This window comes from Eucalyptus grandis, chromosome 10 (assembly GCF_016545825.1).
Source record: "Eucalyptus grandis isolate ANBG69807.140 chromosome 10, ASM1654582v1, whole genome shotgun sequence".
Taxonomy (NCBI): Eukaryota; Viridiplantae; Streptophyta; class Magnoliopsida; order Myrtales; family Myrtaceae; genus Eucalyptus; species Eucalyptus grandis.
The window spans coordinates 35,905,670-35,926,679 of NC_052621.1; the positions used below are offsets into that span (position 1 = coordinate 35,905,670).

Genomic DNA, 21,010 nt, shown 5'->3' on the forward strand with positions numbered 1-21,010 from the left:
CGATCTATGGCAGGATTCAGAAAAAAATTAAGGCTAATCCTACAGAGCAAACTTGAAAAAAAGGAGAGGCTGTTAATGATCTTAGACCAATAATTTCACGCATAACGTGACATCAGTATGTGAAGTCCCTTCTGGATTCCGGGATTTTTTATCACACACCATACGCAACAACAGAAGCACGGAGTCGAAACACTTGTGACGTAGAAAATGTGTTCTGAACTCGAGTCCCCGATCGTTAGTTCTCTAGTGACTTGTTTGGTCTCCCATGAGAATTGACAGAAGATTTACCGATCTAGTTAAGAGACGAGGAGAGTCAAATCACTTTTAAGGACTATGGATTCATCACTTGTGACAGAATAATTGAGACCGTAAGGAGAGAGAAGACAAGGAAATTAGAGTCTTAATAGCGTCATCTATTTTTCGCAAACAGAATGTTCACTAAGTTCTCAACTTCCTCCGGTAGCTAAATAAACCGAACCCAAATCAAAACTGACACTACACCGATAATTGACAACCATCATCTCTCCAGTCAAGACATTGTCCAGAGCAACTAGAGTAACTAAATACTGAAATGGAGATATGGTTCCATATAAACATTGAAAAGAAGAAGATGGTCGCTAGATGAAAGGAACACATCAGAAGGAAAATATCTTGGTTCGTCAATTAAAAGCAAATCTTAGAAATGATAATTTTGTTTTTTCATAGTAGATGATGAATCAACGATACAGTAAACTCCATTTTCTCTTTTTTTTTTTGGAAATGAAAATCATTTCCCACAACAAGAATCTCTTTTTGAACGAAAAATCAATCAACCAAGATTCTTTTTCCTGGTCGAATGAAATGAGTTTTGGCATCTTTCAATTTACAAATGTGAAAGTAAAACTCACTTTTATACCTTATCCGAGTGAATTTAGAGGCTGTAAAGATAAATGTGTGATTCTCAAGAACTTACCCGAATGTTACATAAAATTGAATATGTATAAAAAATCCAAAGATTGCATTGAACATTGAATTAAATTTTAATTACTATTTAATGCTAAATAATTGTTAACTCTGATCGTGGGATCTTAATCTATAAAGTCATGATAATCTCAATATGCATTATTTCTCTAGAAATTCTCTTTGCGTTTTTATTCTGCTATTACTTGAGAATCTCCTATTTACACCTTCTAGGCTCATCTAGTTCACAGAAAATAAATGGTTTTGAAAAATAATTTCCTAAAAATAATCATTTATATCACTTATAATTAGTTAATGAAATAATTTTTTTATTATTGATTAGAGTTCATGTTTAAATATTTTTGTGAGATATTTTTCGATCGTTTATTTTTATAAGCAACCATTTAGTAAATTATTTTCTAAATCGTTCGTTCTTCGCGAAATAGACGCACTAATTAGACTAACTAGAGATGCCCAATGGGCTTCTTTTAAACAGGCTTCGCATTTTCACCGGCCCGAGCCCGCCCATTTAACTGGCATACGAACTACCGAAAATGCCCTCTATCCTCCTCCTTCATGCTCAATTCATCGTCCCTCCACAATGCCAACATTTCAGTCTCTCCCACCACCGCGTTCCCCACAATGCCGGCGACCGCCACCGCCGCCGCCGCCGCCGCCGCCATCCCCGGTCACTCCTTCAAACTCATCCCGACCGCTCTCTTCCCTCGCCCCCTCCTCCGCCGCCTCCGCTTCGCCACCACCGCCGCCGCCGCCGCCGCCTCCGTCCCCTCCTTCGAAGACGCCCCTCCTTCTCCTCCGCAACAGGAAGCTCGCTCCGCCTCCTACTTCCCCAGGAAGAACCAGACCCTCGAGTTGGAGTGCGAGAGCCTGGCCTACAAGGGCAAGGGCGTCTGCAAGGTCTCCGGCACCGGCTTCGTCGTCCTCTGCGACCGCGCCCTCCCCGGCGAGCGCTTCGTCGGCCGCGTCACCCGCAGGAAGGGCAGCTACGCCGAGGTTTTGTTTTTATCCCTTTCTACCTCGCTGGATTCGACCGGGAAAGTTTCGTGAAGTTTTGACTCCGCGACGCGTGTCCGGAAATGCGCAGGTGACCAAGTTGAGGACGATATCTCCGCACCGGGACGTCGTGGATGCCCCCTGCGAGTATGCATCGTACTGCGGAGGCTGTAAGACGCAGAACTTGCTGTACGAGGCTCAGGTCAGGGCCAAGGAGCAGCAGGTCCGCGAGCTGATCATTCACGTCGGGAAATTTCCCGATAATGATCCGGAGTTCCCCGCGATGATGAAGCCCATCGTTCCCTGCGATATCCAGTTCCACTATCGGAACAAGGTCGGCGGCGGATGTTGCACCTTCTTGTCCCTTGTCATTATGCTGCACTTGTTGCACCTTCTTGTCCCTTGTCATTATGCTGCACTGTTTTTTTTGGTCTTGTTGGCATCTGAATTCTAATCAGTGTTTAACTAATCAGAAATTGTGTAAGCCTTTTCACTAAGCAGGGTCGGCTAAATGATCAGATATTGTTTCTTGAGCTGTAACTTTCATGAAATCGGGATTCCTTGCTTGTGACTTGTCCTAATTTTCCCATCTATTGGGAGCTGTGTTCTGCTGATGCAACCTTTAATTCGACTTCAAGGATCACCGTGCCATGCTCTGTTGGTGCGTGTGTAATTTTCGAACCACAACAATGTCGTTGGGTGATAGAGTTTCTTTTCTAATTACGAAGTTTATGGGGTCCAAGTTTTGGCATGAGGTTACTGCACCATGTGCGCAATATCATTATCTTGATCACATAGGACTGTGACAAATTTTGTTCCATCTCTGAGTGAATCTTTGTTCTTGGCACGATCTTCTGACGGTGCTATTACTTTTTGCTTTCACAGATGGAATTTTCATTTGGCTCTCAAAGATGGTTGCCACGTGAGTTGTTTGAAGAGGATCGCGATGATACTGAGAACCATGCTTTGGGACTGCATGCACCAGGCTTCTTTGATAAGGTCCTGAATGTCAACAAGTGCTTACTACAAAGTGACCCTGCTAACAAGGTATGCTATGGAGATGGTTGAACCTTGAAATGGATTCTTTCTATATGATTAATCATTACTGTTGAATCAAATATAAAGTAAAAAGAAGCCACAGCCTAACATAGAAGGGGCAAATTAAATCCACTTATGACTCTAGCCAGAAGGAAGTTGTCAGCTCTACACGTAATGAGACATTTACATGCATGTAGTATAACTACTCTTATCTGACAAAAAAACATTCGACACCTTGCAATTTATCTTCATTCTATGCTCGTCTGGGGGCATGTTTTCTTTTTCAAGTAGCTGCCAGATATAAGTTTACAGTTGCTGCATCACTTTTGTGATTGGGTTCCTCGTAAAAAAATAATTGCTCTTCATGTAGTTATTTGCTTTGAACTGTTGAGATTTGTTTTGCTGATTAAACAGACAAAATTAAGAACTCCTTATTTAATGCTCAAAGACTTCTTTCCTTTTTGCATTTCTGCTCATAGGTTCTTGCAGCTATACAAGACTGCTGGAGAGATCCCCAACTAGGTTTGTCTCCTTATGATGTCCACTCTCATGCTGGATTTCTTAAGCATCTAATGCTTAGAACTGGGAGGTAGGGGCTGTAGTGTAAAAGCATTTCCACTTGTAATAGTTTGTGACCAGGATCTAGGCATGGCATAGTTAGTTTTTAAAGATAAAAGTTTTACAGTGGATTGACATTGAATAATGAGATTGCCAATAAAGAAATCGGTAGATCACACACTGTCCAGGCTTCACCTGCATCCTCAGTTAGATTCAGGCATGGTATGCTTTTTCAATAGTGAGAAATCAAGTGCTCTCTTTTGCATCCAAGGAACAGATCTTAGAGATGTTTTTCCTTTGGGAAGATAGAGGAGCGATACGATCAGTTTGCTTGCAACCCTAATTTTACATTCCTTTTCCCAATTTTTCTTCTTATATTAATTGACACAATCAATTAATGCAATGAATTCTCATTAAGTTTCTCTTTTCTGTCTATAAGTGGGTATGAACAATAGTTTTTCTTCCATTATCTAGTTATTTAGATAGCTGCATGCCATGGAAAGCCACTTAAGTGCAAAAGTTGGTTCTAGTTTCCACAGAAACGCAACTGGAATTCAGTGAATTTGTCTGAAATATATGTATCATAAAATTTTTCAACAGTTTCACTGTGTTAAAATCCTTATATCTGTAGGGTAATTTGTTTTGGATTCCCTATCTTTATTAGCGTTCATATATGTTCAGGGACATTGAGACTGGTCAGCTGGAGGTCATGGTTAATTTCGTGACATCATCTTACAAGCCCGAGTTGCTGAAACCCTTAGTAGAGAAAATTACATCTTTCCCTGAAGTGGTTTGTTGGCCAACTCTTCTTTGCTAATTTAATGAGCATTTCGTTTTTCTTAGGTTGAGTAGGGGAACTTTCCAACATAGGTGAATTATGTTTAGAGTATCCAGTTTGCTAAAAACCATGGCCAACACACTGGATAAATGTCTCCTTTAAAGAATATCAGGTGGTCAGTCTTGATCAGATAAAAAATATATATCCAGTGATAATGGTTCTACATATTTCTGTCATCAAGATTTATTTTCTTTGAATCGTTTGGATTTTCTTTTTCACTTACGTAAGAAGTTCAAAGAGATCAAATTATTCACGTTTTTTAAAATACTTAAGTAGATGCTAAACTGAATTAGTGGCATAATAGTCTGTTGCAAGCAAGAGTCAACTATCTTCTGCATGCTTTCTTTTTCATTATAAATATTAGGCTAGAACAGCACTCAGTGGCCCTTCCTCTGGTGCCAAGTTTTTGTGATTGCAATTTTTAAAAACAAAATTTATTTAAGATAATTTATACGAGTTAGTTTATTATACTTGTAAATGGCAGGTAAGTGTTGTTAATAATGTGAATACTTGGTGGGTAATACATCTACTGGAGAGGAGGAATACACTTTGCATGGGAAATCTACCATCACAGAGACCTTGAGAGGGCTTACTTTTCAAATTTCCGCCAATTCCTTTTTCAGACAAATACTTGGCAGGTATCAACACATGATCAGATCAGTGTATTGCTAACTCCTCTTAGCTTCCATTATCTTGTAAAAATCCCTAGTGTTCTTTTCTTCTTCTCTTTGAAAATTTCTAAGACCTGGTGCACTTCAGGCTGAGGTTCTGTATAAACTTATTGAGGAGTGTGCGGGTCTTAGGGGAGATGGCTCAGAAATTGTGCTAGACCTATTCTGTGGAACAGGCACCATTGGTCTCACACTTGCCAGAAGGTACAGATATTTGTCCATTGTGATAATTATGTGAAAGAACTCGACCAATCTGAGACCGTCTTTTCAGGGTTAGACATGTTTATGGAGTACGAGGTTGTTGCTCAAGCCATCTCTGATGCTTGTCTGAATGCCAAGCTCAATGGTATCAGCAATGCAACATTTATCCAAGGAGATCTCAATAAAATCGATGCAAATTTTGGCAGCAACTTCCCTAAACCAGATATTGTCATTTCGGGTATCTCTTCTTAAATTTTATAATTGAGTCTTTGTTGGTTGGCTTAAAGGTTGTTTCATATCTGCACTTTTTTTTTTTTTTTGGTGTTTATGTTCTCTGCAAACAAGTAGTATCTTTCAGGATAATTTTTGTAGGTATATAAACTTCACTAGCTAAGCAGAGCTTCTCTGTAAGTACAAATAATTTTTCCCACTGTTTTACTGGATGAATACTGCAGATCCAAATCGGCCAGGCATGCATATGAAGTTAATTAAGTTTCTGCTGAAGCTCAAGGCTCAGCGTATTATTTATGTATCTTGTAATCCAGCTACCTGTGCACGCGACCTTGAGTACCTTTGTCATGGGGTGGTATGTATCAAGTCCATCCCACTAGTTCCTCTTTTTCTTTGCTGTCAATCAGCAATCCTGTGTGTCTTTGCAGAAGAGCAAAACATAGAAGGGTGTTACAAACTCAAAGTGTACAACCAGTAGACATGTTCCCACACACTCCCCACATCGAGTGTGTGTGCCTACTGGAGCTCTGTTGATGGTGTTTTCTCAACTGCAAAACTACAAAGATCTCTCGCAGCAAGTATGTTCTCCAGGAGACGACCCCGGTTTTTTCTGTACCATCTTTTCAGAAGTATATTTCCTTCTTCAGGGAAAAAAAGATACTTGCACATTTTCAATTCTTCTGTCACTTAAAAAACTGCTTGAGAACTAAGCTAGAGGACATTGGTGGGTGCGCTTTGCAGATGTGGATGTAGGATGCTGGCCCAGAGAATTCTTCACTTTAATCGGTACCGCTGATGTAATTGGTTTGGGAGGAGAGATGGTCAATGAAGAACCTGATGTCATCATATGACACCACAAATGGGGAGCCGCTGTTTTCCTTCTAAAGGCTTTAGAAAGGCATCCTTTTTCCGCCATCTTAAATTTGGCGCTGCCTATTATAGAGAGAGCGATGCAGAGAATCCTGCAAAGTACGTGTCAAGACTGGAATGCTATGATTTACAGATCAGCGAGCCACCTCCGTTGCATATGGATTCCATTTTTATCACCGGTGTGCTGGATTTTCTTCTACAGTATGCTTCTCTGACCAGGATAAGGAGATATACGGACGTAACAAGTTTTCAGAGATCTACATGGAAACAACAGCAACCACCTTAGGATTGCTTAAGTTAAAGAAGATTGTTACTAATTTGGCAATTTATTAATACCTTCGCTCTAGTATTCCCCTGGAATTAAGCATCCATTTTGAACCTTCTTGGGGAACATTATAAGCCCACTTTTGATCTGTCGATTCTCAAGAATCTTTTAATAAGAATGTTCTGTTCTATATCCTTATTCATTTTCTTATTGTGCTAAAGGTAATTTACTATCCGTGTACTAATTGATTAAAGGATGAAAATCTGATATCCATGTGGCCTTTAGAATAAGGTGATACACTTATGGAAATCACTTTCCCCATTTCATTTCATCTACTAGAAGGAAATCAAATGAACACGGAAAGGCCTGTCTTGAACATTAATTAATTGCTTTAACGTGCAGAACGAGAATTGATGGCTGCTATTCACATTCCAATTCCATTTATGCTTAGAGAAACATTCTCCACTGGAGTAACTACAATCTGATTCCATCTTTTCTAAGTAATATACGATGCTATATGATAGGAGAATTCGAGGCAAGGACATTCAATACATGTAAGGATTCTCATTTTCTCATCTCCGGGAAATCTGTTCTGCAATGGCAAATGCAAGCTCTGTCAGAACTTTTACAAGTTCGGTGATTAATATTCACTGTGACTATGCTGAGCAATGGGCTTGCTCTTTGTATCAGATAGAGGGACAGATCTTGTTAATCCTAAAGGGGCAGTAAAAACCATTGAGGTCATTCTTAGCACTGCTGCCTGTTGCTACTTCATCTTTCTCTTTTTCACTTTTTTTTTTGTCTTGGATGATCTACCGGAAATAAAGGAATAAGTTCATAAGATCAAGCTGCTGAGTCTTGAAGTGAGTGAAGTGATCGATTGTATTGATATCTTCAGGCAGCCCGCCTTTAATCATCCACTTCTCAAGAATCACACAATCCAGGTTCTTTTCCTCCTCATTTTGACACATTTCCTGCACTAGGATTAGCTGAGTTACTGTACTCCCTTGTCCCTTCTAATATTTGTTTGCAGTGAGCTGCTAACTTTTCGAAACCAGCCATGACAATATGCATATACCCTAACATTGAGGGCCACCATATAGCTTTTGTGAAAGAGCATAGTTCTAAATTATCTGTTGTCATGGAAACCTGGAATGTTTTACCCAGGACCTATGTTACTTGTCCTTCCTCAGAATTTTTAACTGAGTTTACTGAACAAAAGCTGAAGCTTGCACTTTTTTGGCTATAGATGAAACCAAGCTTACATCTGAAAGGAAATGGAACAGAACATTTAGGAGGTGCTCTTAGTCAGGTTTGGTGGAAATATGGAGAATGCCATGAAGGAACAATTCCCATCGGAAGACAGCAACAGTACGACAGTCATAGAATCGTACCATTTGCTCCCCAAGTGAAGAGATTCTCAGAGCCAGTATGAATTCAGTGCTCCTCCTGGGCATGAAGTACGTGCAATCCAGACGCAACTGAGGCTCCATCACATAGCTTTTGAGTTTGTTTTTAAAGTTACATGTTTAAACAGCCGTTAATGCACTTCCTAACGAGTCTGTTATCCATGAGATAGTGCGCTGTAGTTTCGGTGACCAATGGCAACTACTTTGAAGCACATGCATCAGTTGGTCTGTGGAATCCCGCAGTAGAAGATTCGGAGCAAAGGTGTCTCCCAAATTTGCCTCTCATCTCGCCATGGGGATTGTGCAAATACTATTAAGGCCGGATGGATGGTAAAATCATGTATTGATAATATCTTAAAAAAGCATTTCTTGGCATAACTAGCACTCTGCACGTGTGTGAAGATGAGTAACTTTCTTCTCTCTTTTCTTTCTTTGTTCCCGGTAGATGCAGGTTCTAGTTTTGGCATACGGACAAGGGTTTTCATATATTGGACTGTGAGTTCGTAATAATATCAAACTTGCAAGATTCAGGACCAAAACTTGACATGTCTATGTTGGATGGATTATAGGTCGATGACTATCAAGACACTGGTTGTTACAATCTTGAATGTCCTGGGTTCGTGCAAGTCGATTGTAAGGTTGCTCTAGGATCTCCTATTCAACCTATATCCATCTTTAGTGGACAGCAACATGACATATATGTATCGATAATCAAGGTAATGAGCAGTGAGAACCATCTTTCAGGTGACATAAAACAACCTCAAGGCTGAAATGCATAGCCTATCCCAGACTGTCTCCATATTCTTCTGCTTGTCAGAACTTACATATTCAAAAGAAATGCATGCGCATACTTTCATTCTTCTACCTCTTGAACAAAAGAAGAATTTCAGAATCAAGACAGTGGGGATTGGTGGCTGCGCATTGCGAATGTCGATTTGGGATACTGCCCAGAGAAATATTCACTCTCGAGCCAAATTGGCTGCTGGCTGCTTGTTGATGGCATGCTGGGGGCACGCTGGTGGCACATTGGCTGTTCGCCAGTTGCTTGTTGGTAGTGAGGCAAAGTTCAGGTTTTCGAAGACATTTCCAAAGTTATGAAGTTGAGTTAGGGCAAAGTTGGAAGAAAAAAAAAGTCTATTTGCATTTTGGAGATGCAACATTCCCACATATTTTCGGACTTGTCTTGAGCTAAAGCCCTTTAGAGACTTTGGAGAAGCAATTGCATAACTCAAAACTATCTAAAAATTTTGCCAAATTGCATTTGCATTTGTCAAAAGAGTTTTTGAGCCCCAAAGGGCTTTGCAAATGCTAAATCAAAGGCACTCGAAGTCATTTACATCCATATTTGCTAAAAGAAGAATCTTTTTCTTCCTTGTTCTAATTGGTAATCACGTGGACCATCAATGGTGATTTATGGGATTCGTGTTTAAGGTCAACCAAGCGGATACACATTAGGTGTATACAACGGATCACATTGTCTTGTCCCATTTTGAAAAAAAAAATACTCTAATCTGTTCTTCAATGGCGACGGTAACTTCACGGATGCATCTTTTCAAATGGTTGGTTTTGGTGATAAGTATTATTAGTACGATAAGCGATGGGCGTGCTCAATATGTTACACGGTTGACTCCAAACATGAAGCGTCTCAATCTGAGCGGGAATGACTTCAACGCATAATGGCCTAGACGTCATGAAGTATGTGCGAATACATCGAGATAAGACCTACCGTGGCGCTGATTTTGAGTTGGACTTTTGTTTATGCGTCGATTCTCAAGTTTCACTTCCTTATGAGTTTGCTATGTATTGGTCAGTATGCTCCAATAGATTTGATCCATGCATCTTCTTGGGAGCTCGTGCAACAATTAATGTGTGGAATCCTACAGTCATATTTCGAGAATGCAATTTCTTCCAAATTTGGCTCACATCAGGCGCTAAATAGAATATGAACACCGTGGAGGCCGGATGGATGGTGAGAACTTAGAATGATGAAATCTGAAGATTTTAGAATGATTGGCATGCTAAATGTGTGTAGATCATTTGGGAAATGCAACATTTCAAAATATATCCGGACATGTTTTGGCTAGAGGCCATTGCATCTCCCCAAAGCAATCCAAATAAAACATCAAAGGACAGTTGCATTTGTCGAAGGGGCTTTTGAGGGCTAAAAGGGTTTTGCAAAATGTTGAATCAAATGCACTCGTAGAAGATAAGTAATTTGTGTTTTTATCATAGGTCCATACACCTAGCAAGCAGGCAAAGATTTTCTCATTTTGGACCATGAGTTATTAGCTCTGTTGAGCACTTACAATTTACCAAACTTTCACAAACGTATAAAACATTGGCATGTTTTTCTTGGGTGGACTTTGGAGAGATGGCTGTCTTACTTCCAGCTACAATCTCGACAGCGATGGAATCTAACTGGAAAATAGCAGATTTGTTCCAGACTCTCTGCTTATACCAGTCTCCGCCTATGGTGGACAGCTATAAGACATAACTATAGCCATAACGAAGGTAATGGAAAAATCTGTTAGGTAAATATTCATGGGATACAATCCGAGTTTTTTGTCTTTTAACAAAAATATTTCAGGATCAAGTTACAGGAGGTTGGTTGCTGCGCATTAGGGACGTGAATGTAGGATTCTGGCCCAAAGATCTCTTCACTTCTCCAGGTGGCCCTGCCGATGCAATTCAATGGGGGCAGAGAGATAGCACAAAATCGGTTGGTCGCCGTACATCAGCCCAAATGGGAAGCGGCCATTTCCCTTTTAAAGGCTTTGGAAAGGTGTCTTTTTTCCGCAATCTTAAATTCCTCGACGGATTCATCGAGAGAGACCCGGAGAATCTATAGACGTACGTAACAAGACCTGAATGCTATGACATACTTCTCAACGTGGACTGGCCAAGTGAAGTAGGAGTCAATTTCTATTATGGTTGGCCTGGATTTTCAGCTCAGTGTGCGGAATAGTGAACATTTCATGACGTGCTTTACCTTTTCTTTTCGTACCCTAGTAAAAATGGCTTTGTCAAATGTTTAGCACTAGCAGTGAGGACGCCAATGCTTTTGAAAGTAGGTACTACTAGGCGGTTTGATGTACTGAATTTTGTTAAAGTCACACATGAACTGGTAATCATTCTGAAAAGAGAGATTTGGCCATAATCACACTTAGATTATAGCTCCTTCTTTTGCCTAAACACAAGTATTGTTCACTATGGACAAGGTGTAGTCTATACTTAAATATTACATTTACTACAGGTGACTAATTATTAGATGTAAAGGCTACCACTCGACTAAGTAGAAATTGACTTGTGACACGATATGACATGACTTGCTAACACATTATTTTTCAAAAAATAAAAAATTCTGATATATTTGGACATGTTTATCAATTGCATATATTTATATATACGTGATATTATCATTTTAAAAATTGATTTAAATCCACAAATAAATAATAAAAAAGAGCATAGAATGAATTTACACTAAAAAAATTAATCTATTTTTAAAAAAATATTATTCATTGATTCAATTTAAAACATTCAACTACATTCCATTCCAATAATCTATAATTTGGAGAAAAAAACAAACTATCCACATTTCACTTTCAAATTTGACATGTAACAATAAGTAAAAAGGAAAAATAATGATCCACATTTCACCGTCAAAAGATAGAGTTTCCCTTCTCCCTTTCCTTTTTTTCTTTTTATATATTTACATTTTGACTTATTTCTTGAAAATTTTTAAAATTGACCTGTGTGTGTTAGAATCTCATGTCAGGATTCCAGATTTGCATATTATTGACATGTCGGGAGAGTTGACTACATGTCAAATACATGCTGAAGACACCGACATGGAGGCTCTAAAGAGCGGCCACACTTCCTAGCTGGTTCTCTGCGCAGTCAATCTAGAATGACATGAATGGAGAGCGACCACTTTCTGAGAGTGCTAGTATGAACAAAATAAAGGAGTTAGGGAAGAGAATAAGAACACAAGATTTATAGTGGTTCGGCTTAATCCAAGCCTACATCCACTCTCCCATGCTAACAGACCTTCTTGGGCTTGGATTCCACTATGCAATCAACAAGAGATTACAACTCCGAGTGCAAACACTTAGTAGATCACACTATCTTACTAAGTCACTCCCTTGGTATTTCTCTCACGATTACAAACGTTTAAGCTCTCAAGAGACAAGTGTATAATCGAAAGTCGCTCAGACTTTGGAATTATAAATTCTACGCTCCGTCTCTTACTTGCTCATCGGTCCATGATCTCCTTAAATACTCCTCCACTTCCAAACTACCCGTTGGACAGTATCCCGGAGAATCGTCTTCCAATATACCCATTGGACAGCTCTCAGTATCTAGAAGATTTGGTAGCCGTTGAGTGACAAAGGTAAAATCCCAAATTGATTCGATCGCCCATACAAACGAAATCTTGGTTTCCATAAGTAAAGTTTCTTCGTATAGAAAGTTCTTATCTTCAAGATCCAATCGTCAATCAATTAGATTGAATCAATCAAATCAGTCTTGATGTGGAATCCAAACCGGATCACTAGCCGTTATATGATTGGGCTTGAATTACGTTACGTCGAATCTGGATGTAAAGTCGATAGCCATAGACTTTGAATCGAGTCTGAGACTTTACAATGGGTCTGAACATATCTGCCCACGAACAGATTTAGCTTTAAGGTCTGTGCCCGGTTCGGCTTCAGCATAGAGTCTGTCTTCTGGTTCGGCTTCAGCATAGAGTCTGTCTTCTGGTTCATCATTCACGTTCGATCTGGAATTAGTCGAGTGAGCAGACTTCGATGTAGAAACAGACTTTGACACTAAAGTCTGGCGTCTTCGAACTTTGACACGAAGTCTGGAAATCTTCAAAATATACTCGGACATATGTTACGTTCGATCTTACGGCCGTCTTCGACTTTGATAATATCCTTTACATGTTCTATTATCTGCATGGTCTATTACTCAACCATCAAACATATTAGTAGCCTTTGATTTATTTTGTCATCTTCAAAACATCATAAGGGATTTCCCTAACACTTTCCTGCAGAGGAATTTGGGAAAGCAGCTCACTTCCAGAATCATAGGGTAGGTTCTTGTACTGTCGGCACAGTGGGTGAGGATGCTAAACTTCAGCATTCGTGAACGAGTAAAGAATCCAGTCCTCGAATGATTAGCAGATTATAAGGTGCTACGCTTCTTTTCTAAAAAATAAAGAATTTCGACACATTTCGACACGTTATATATTAAATATATTTTTATATAAATACATAAATATTAATAATAAAAAGAGTCTAGAATTAATTCGCACTAAAAGTATTAATTCAACATTTGTTAATATTAGTCATTATTTTAATTTGACAAATTTAATTGCATTCCATTACAATAATACATTAAATTTAGGGGAAAAAACATTGTTTAAAGGAAAATTGCTGAGGTAGTATTTTTAAATTTATTTATTTATCCTACGTGGCATTTTTTTTATTAATTTTTTCATTGTAAAAAACTTTTAAAAAAGCTAAAATAATTCTAATAAAACAAATCTGAAAAGAAGAAGAAGAAGAAGAAGAAGAGAGGCACGATCATTGTTGGGCACGTTGCTACCCCCGTCAGCGGAGTGCCTAGCCACCGTCGGAGGGGGCCGGGGAGGTCGCGAAGGGGGGATGACCCTCACTAGGTCCGAGCGAGGGTGTGGTGTCGCCTAGGTTTAGGTGAGCCTTGCTCGGGCCTTAGTTGAGGCATTCCCCAGATTTGGGCGAGCCTCGTTAGCCCTTGCCTAGCCGACAATGGCCTTGCCCAGGGCTGTGAGGGTTGCTCCCCATCTCTGCCGCCTAGGGCCGACTAGGTTGCCAACCCCCTTCAAAGGTGGTAGTGACAATAGCGACGCTTGGCCACCAGCCCTATCTCTTTTTTTTTTTTTTTTTGGTTGTATATTTACATTTTGACTCCTCAAGTATTGAAAATTTTAGAATCTCGTGTGTGTCGGAGTGTATTGAAGAGAGTTGAGCACGTGTCGGATTTTTCAACACTCGTTGATTGCGTGTCGGATACGTGATGGAGTGTCGGACACGACATGAGGGCTTCCATAAAGTGTCGACACTACATTGATCCCCATTACTTCTCGCATGTTAATCCATGAAGTTGTTGATTCGTACGATCAAATCGTTTCATAATAGTCTTGTTCCTATAATTTACGTAGGTAGATAATTCCCATTGATTAAGTTTGCTATTGAAGTCTGTCCCCTAGTTTCTCTTGAAGCTCCCCATGGTTAAAACTGCTATTTGAGGTCTAGACGGCCACTCCAAAATGAGTAATTTTTCCACTCATGAAAGTTAACCTGTTTTTTTCTATTCATCTTCCCATCTTCGGAAGGGAAATGATTATGGTGTGCATGGCAACGTTTCTATTTCAGAGAATTATTTCTTTTCAGAAATAGTTTTTTTTTTTCTATTTCTACCCCGGGAACAATTTCTGAGTAAAATAAGGTGTTTGATAATTATTTAAAATTTCTACTCTTGGAATAGAAAAAGAATAAGAATGCATTTGATAAAATTTATAAATTTTTGTATTTATTTATTTTTATTCTTATTCATGGACCGCCAATCGTCGTTGCACGCTCGCTGCACGACCGTTGCCACCGATCGCCGCACGACCACCGATTGTCGCCGGCGGTGGCCGGTGAGCTGTGGGTGGCCCAGTCTGCGGTGGCATTCGGCGTGACGGTTGGCGGTCATGCGGCGACGGGCGTGGTTATGCAGCAATTAGCGGCGACGGCTGCTTTGGCGAGCGGTGGTGGTTGTTGGGCCGGTGAGCCATGGGTGGTGGCTGGTGGGCTATGAGTGGTGGCAATTGTCACCGGCGGTCAACTGTCGACGGTGGCCGTGAGTGGCAGGAGGTGGTCGACGGTTGGCAAGCAATCGGCAGTGGTTGCAACAAGGAAGAAGAACAAAAGAAAAATAGAAAAGAAAAAAACTTATTTCTAGAAGTTGTTCACAGGAACAAGAAGCTACCGTTTTTTGTTTTTTTTGTTTTTGTTCCAAATCTATTCTCCAGCCACTTTTTTATTCCCGGGAATAGAAAAATAAGTTGGCGTTACCAAATAGATTTTCGTTATTTTTTTGTTCCAGGGAACAAAAGAATAGAAATCGGGAGAAATAGAAACGTTACCATGCAGGCCCTAAATCTCCCATGCCTATCTCCATTCCATTACCAATTCTCGAACGTTTCTTTTTGCTTGCAGAGTCAGTTTTGCGATTTACATCCAAATTTGCTCGAAGAAGAAATATTCTTCATCGTGGTAATGGTAATTCACGCGGAATGTATTAATGACGATTAGGTCATCCAAGGGAATACGCGTTATGCATAACATAAATAAGAGCATTGCCTCGGCTCATTTTAAAAAGTACTCGACTCCCTTCTTCAATGGCGATAGTGAGTTCGCCAATGCATCTCTTCAAATTGTTTGTTTTGATCTTAAGTGTCATTGCTACGGTAAGCGATGGGCGTTCTCCATCTGTTATACGGTTGACTCCAGACGAGAAGTGGCTCAATCTGAGCAGGAACGACGCATTACCGGATGCAGATCACGAGGTATGTGAAAATACATCGCTTTAAGACTTACTGTGTCTTTGATTTTGAGTTTTTTTTTTTCCCGGTTTATGCATTGATCCTGAAGTTTCACCTTTTTATGACTTTTGTTGGAAATAAGAGTGAAGATCTTGGAGCTGATTCTGATTATGATTGATTTCTGTAGATCATTGATTAGTGTAGTAAATATGAAATAGTAATTCATATATATTATCTTTCCTATTTCATTTTTTTCATTCTTACATTATAAGTGGCATAATGTACTTGCATACAATACATAATAAAAGAGAAACTTTTCCCAAATCTCTTTTCCCTTTCTATCATGGTATCAAAACCTTCTCACCCTGGGCTTCCACAACCCTAGAACCGCCATCGTTTTCTTTTGATCTGTTGCTATAAATTTCTTCCCTCTTGAACAAATCAGCAAAGCGATTAGGAATTCATTTTTTATACCATGGCAAAGGATAAGAATATTGCAAGTTCCTCGGTAGAGAATTCTCCACACTAGAATCAAACGCCCTCACCATTTGATCAAGTCGAATCAATTGATCAAGAAGGGCAGATTGATAACACCAACGATGTTTCTGCCCTTGCTCCAGCACAAATCCCTAGGCCAACTCATTGGCCCTCGGTCTAGTGGTATCCCACACGTGCGGTGGACCACTAAGTCGGGATAGATCCCACCTTTGTATGGGACCAACCCGACTGGTGGTCGGGCCGGACAATTGCGGGTCCACAGGCCGGTCAATACCGGGTCGGGGAACGGAGCCCTACCCGGTTCAACACGCACTCATGCCTTACCCATTTCCTTTCAATGGCGGCAGCCGCTTGGAGCTTGGAGATCCACTCTACACATCGCTGGCAGATGGACCGGAGCTACGCCTAATTAGCCAACAACTTACTGGATTGGCGAACTACCATTCTTAGGCACGGCACCTTCGGCGGGTGCTTGTCACTAAGGACAAGGAAGGGTATATCGACGGAGTTGTGCCTTACCCGATAGAGGAGCAATTGTAGAGGCATTGGCGATGATGCAACCAACGGTACACTTTTTATTGGGAACTACTTGGCACCCGAAGTCGCGGTTGGCCTCCCTCTGATAGAAGATTCGAAGACATTATGGGAAAACATATGAGAAATGTATGGGAAATTAGATCGGGCAGATTATTCTCGTTGACCCAAGCCTTGTCCGAATTAAAATAGGGCAACCTTTCGGTCACTGCGTGTTTCAACCGGTTATCAGCCTTGTGGAACAAAATTGAAGAAGTAGAAAAAAAATTGGAGGGGCCGGAGGCCACTTGACTGACAAAGTGATGGGCTTAGATAATGTGGTACAAGGACTTTATTTTTGGATCAATTCCCCAGGAGATTTAGAGTTATTAAATAAGAGCATTTATTGTAATGCAATCAGCCATAATAAGAATCTCCTTTTTCATCAACGATTGGGTCGCAGTGCACGGTTTCCTCACCCGAAACGTCCAATATGTCCTTTAGCTAAACAATCTCGAGCACCTTTTCCAGTTAGTACCTCTCGAGCAAAAAATCCATTTTCATTGCTTTGTATGGACATATGGGGTCCTTATCATACTCCTCATTGCAATGGATCTCATTTTTTTCTTACAATTGTTGATGACCATACTCATGCCACTTGGTTATATCTTATGTAGTCAAAGAGTCAAACATTTACTCATTTATCAAATTTCCTTTCCTTAATTAGGAATTAATTTGGAAAATCTGTACATCGAATTCGTACAGATAATGGGCATGAATTCTTTACCTTTGATTGCATAACATTATTGTCTACTCATGTGATACTCCATGAAATTTCTTGCACTTATACTTCACAACAAAATGGAATTATGGAACGAAAGCATAGACATCTCTTAAAAGTAGCTCATGCACTCAAATACCAAGCATCCATTCTGACGATTTTGGGAGGCGGTGTGTGCAGCAGCCTATTTGATTAATCGCATGCCAACTAAGATTCTTAATGGTAAAACTCCATTTGAGATGCTTGATAAGAAATGGCCAGATAATAGTCATCTTAGAGTATTTGGTTGTTTATGTTATGCAACCAATGTGGGTCCTCAGGACAAAATGGGTCCTCATGCAACCCGATGTGTCTTTATGGGATATCCTCCTCTTCAGAAGGGATATCGGGTTATGGAGGTTTCTACAGGGAATTTCTTTACAAACAGAGTTGTTATTTTTCATGAAGATGTATTTCCTTTCAAGGAAAAGCTGTCTTCATCACAAGACACTTTATCATAGAGCAACGGTTTTTTGTTTGATGAAGATTTATCATTGGCGCACAGTTTCTTGTGGCGTCGGAATACTCTATGACATTAGCACCAACGGAATCTCCAAGTCCAGAGGCGGAATCACCAACTTTATCTAAGGAAATTTCTCCATCTTCTTCAACAGTGGATACATCAGGAGTTGATATTGAATTATCAATAATTCCTAAGCATACAATTGAACGACCTCGACGTTCTGGAAGACAGACTCGCCCACCTACGTGGACTAAAAACTATATATGTTCAGCTGCGAGTTCTTCAGGTACACAATATCATATTTCCTCATATGTTTCCTTTAGCCAATTATCGCCGGAACACATGTGTTGTATCAGTCGAATAACAGAAGAACATGAACCATCTTCGTTCACTAAAGCGGCAAAAGATCCTTGGTGGCGACACGTAATGGAGTCAGAACTTAATGCACTCATGGCAAGTCATACATGGGATGTTGTTCCTTTACTACCGCATCGAAAACCCATCGGATATGAATGGGTTTACAAAATCAAGTTCAAATTAGATGGTTCTATTGAACGCTACAAAGCTCGATTGGTAGCTAAAGGCTTCACCCAAAAAGAAGGTTTTGATTATCACGAGACATTCTCTTCAGTAGCAAAGGAAGTTACTGTACAGTCCTTATCTGTTGCGGCAATACGCAATTGGTCCTTACATCAAATGGATGCCCACAGTGCCTTTCTTCATGGTGATCTAGATAAAGAGATATATATGGATCTTCCCCAAGGATTACGCAGACAGGGGGAGTATCGGGCATGTCGTCTTCGCAAATCCTTGTATGGACTAAAACAGACATCTAGACAATGGTATGCCAAGTTTGCTGTTGCATTAACCCATGCAGGTTTTCAGCATTCTAAGCATGATTATGCTTTATTTACATGGACTGTTGGAAATTCATCAATTTATTTGCTGATATATGTTGATGATATATTGGTTATGGGAAATAATGATTCTCATGTTGCAAAACTGAAGGAATATTTGCACTCCACTTTCCACATCAAGGATTTGGGACCTCTCAAAAATACTTTCTTGGCATCGAGATTGCTAGATCTAATAAAGGAATCTCCCTCAGTCAAAGAAAATTTATCTTGGAAATCATCTCTAAAGTAGGGTTATCAGGTTGCAAGCCAGCTATAATTCCCATTGAACAGAATGTCAAGTTGACGACACACGAGTATGATCTCAACTCCTCTTCATCCAGCGAGGATTCATTACTTAGGGATCCATTAGGATATCAACGACTTGTTGGAAAATTGATATATCTTACTATGACAAGACCTGATATGTTATGCAGTGCAAATACTTAGCCAATTCATGCATATGACAAAGTAGTCACATATGAATGCAACCTTGAAGGTTGTAAAATACTTGAAGGGGTGTCCGGGACTCGGTATATTTCTATCCCGTGAGTGTAATATGAAGATGACAGCCTTTTGTGGCACGGATTATGCTACTTGCCCAATGACTAGGAGGTCTATCACTGGTTTTTGTATAAAGTTGGGAAAGTCGTTGATTTCATGGAAGACAAAAAAAAACAGTCTATTATATCATTGTCATCAGCTGAGTCAGAATATCGAGTCATGCCAAAAGCTCCCTGCGAAATAGTTTGGATACGAGGACTAGTCTCAGACTTAGGAATACAAGTCGGTGGACCAAGTGAATTGTTCTGTGATAATGATGCTGCACTTAATTAGTAGCAAATCCAGTTTTTCATGAGAGAACGAAGCACATAGAAGTTGATTGTTACTTCACTCGGGACAAGATCAAGGAAGGAGCTCTCATAACAAAGGGAATCAGAACAGTGGAACAACCTGCGGATGTCTTCACTAAGCCGTTATGCCAAAGACAACACAAGTTCCTATTGAGCAAGCTAGGTGTCCTTGACATATATAGGCCACCAGCTTGAGGGGGATTGTTGGAAATAAAAGTGAAGATCTTGGAGCTGATTTTGGTTATGATTGATTTCTGTAGATCATTGATTAGTGTAATAAATAGGAAATAGCGATTCATGTATATTATCTTTCTTATTTATTATTTCATTCTTACATTATAAGTGGCGCAATGTACTTGCATACAATACATAATACAAGAGAAACTTTTCCCAAATCTCTTTACCCTTTTTGTCAACTTTGCTATGTACTTGTCAGTATGCTGGAGTAAGCTTGACCCCCGGCAGGTTCATGGGAGCTCGTGCAACAATAAATGTGTGGAATCCTTCCGTCGTTCAGCCAGAAGTCAGTTTCTCCCAAATTTGGCTCGAAGCAGGCCCCGGAGCGAGTATGAACACAGTGGAAGCGGGATGGATGGTAAGAACTTACGTTGATCGACTCCGAAAATTTTAGCATGATTTGCTTCTAAATGTTTGTAGATATAGAAGATAAGCAGTTTGTGTTTCTATTGTAGGTCGATACAGTTTCTTATCCCTGCAATCAGGCGAAGATGTTCATATTTTATACCGTGAGTTCTTAACTCTTTTCAGTGCTTACAATTCACCAAACTTTCATAAGTACGTCAAATTTTGACCTGCTTTCCTTGGTGCACTTTAGGTAGATGGCTATCGTACTCCCTGCTACAATCTCGACTGCGATGGATTCCGACTAAAAGAGGGCAGCAGATATGCTCCAAACAATCTGCTTCTACCAGTTTCCATCTATGATGGACCGCAAGTCGAGACAACTATAGCCATATGGAAGGTAATTGAACAATCTTTTTAGTAAATACACATGGGATATCTTCTGAGAGTCTTCTGTCTCTTAATAAAAATATTTTAGGATCAAGTTACTGGAGATTGGTGGCTGCGCATTCAGGATGAAATTGTAGGGTACTGGCCTGAAAGGCTCTTCACTCATCTAAAGGGCCCTGCAGAAAGAATTCGATGGGGTGGAGAGATAGTCAACACAAAGCCGAGGGGTCCTCATACGGCAACGCAAATGGGGAGTGGCCATTTCCCTTCCGAAGGCTATAGAAGGGCGTCCTATTTCCGCCATCTTAAATTCCTCGACGACAGATTCATTGAGAGAGACCCGGTGAATCTTCAGACGTTTGTGACAAAACCTAATTGCTATGACTTACTGCT

The 21,010-nt window shown here is 40.1% G+C and overlaps 1 protein-coding gene and 1 long non-coding RNA gene across 2 annotated transcripts in view; both read left to right on the top strand.

Moving 5' to 3' along the window:
• Positions 1 to 1,555: 1,555 nt before the first annotated feature.
• Positions 1,556 to 21,010, top strand: part of LOC104423046 (uncharacterized RNA methyltransferase BT_0643) — a 25,091-nt gene continuing 5,636 nt past the window's right edge. The window contains exons 1-5 of the mRNA XM_039303486.1: positions 1,556 to 1,953; positions 2,045 to 2,287; positions 2,839 to 3,000; positions 3,471 to 3,580; positions 4,231 to 4,339. Coding sequence (XP_039159420.1) covers positions 1,582 to 1,953; positions 2,045 to 2,287; positions 2,839 to 3,000; positions 3,471 to 3,580; positions 4,231 to 4,339 — 996 coding nt within the window. The 5' untranslated portion in view covers positions 1,556 to 1,581. The remainder of the gene's footprint in view (positions 1,954 to 2,044; positions 2,288 to 2,838; positions 3,001 to 3,470; positions 3,581 to 4,230; positions 4,340 to 21,010) is intronic.
• On the top strand, positions 5,930 to 6,827 carry LOC104431723. The gene is made up of 2 exons (XR_005546992.1): positions 5,930 to 6,068; positions 6,232 to 6,827. It is a non-coding gene; the product is annotated as an uncharacterized LOC104431723 (long non-coding RNA).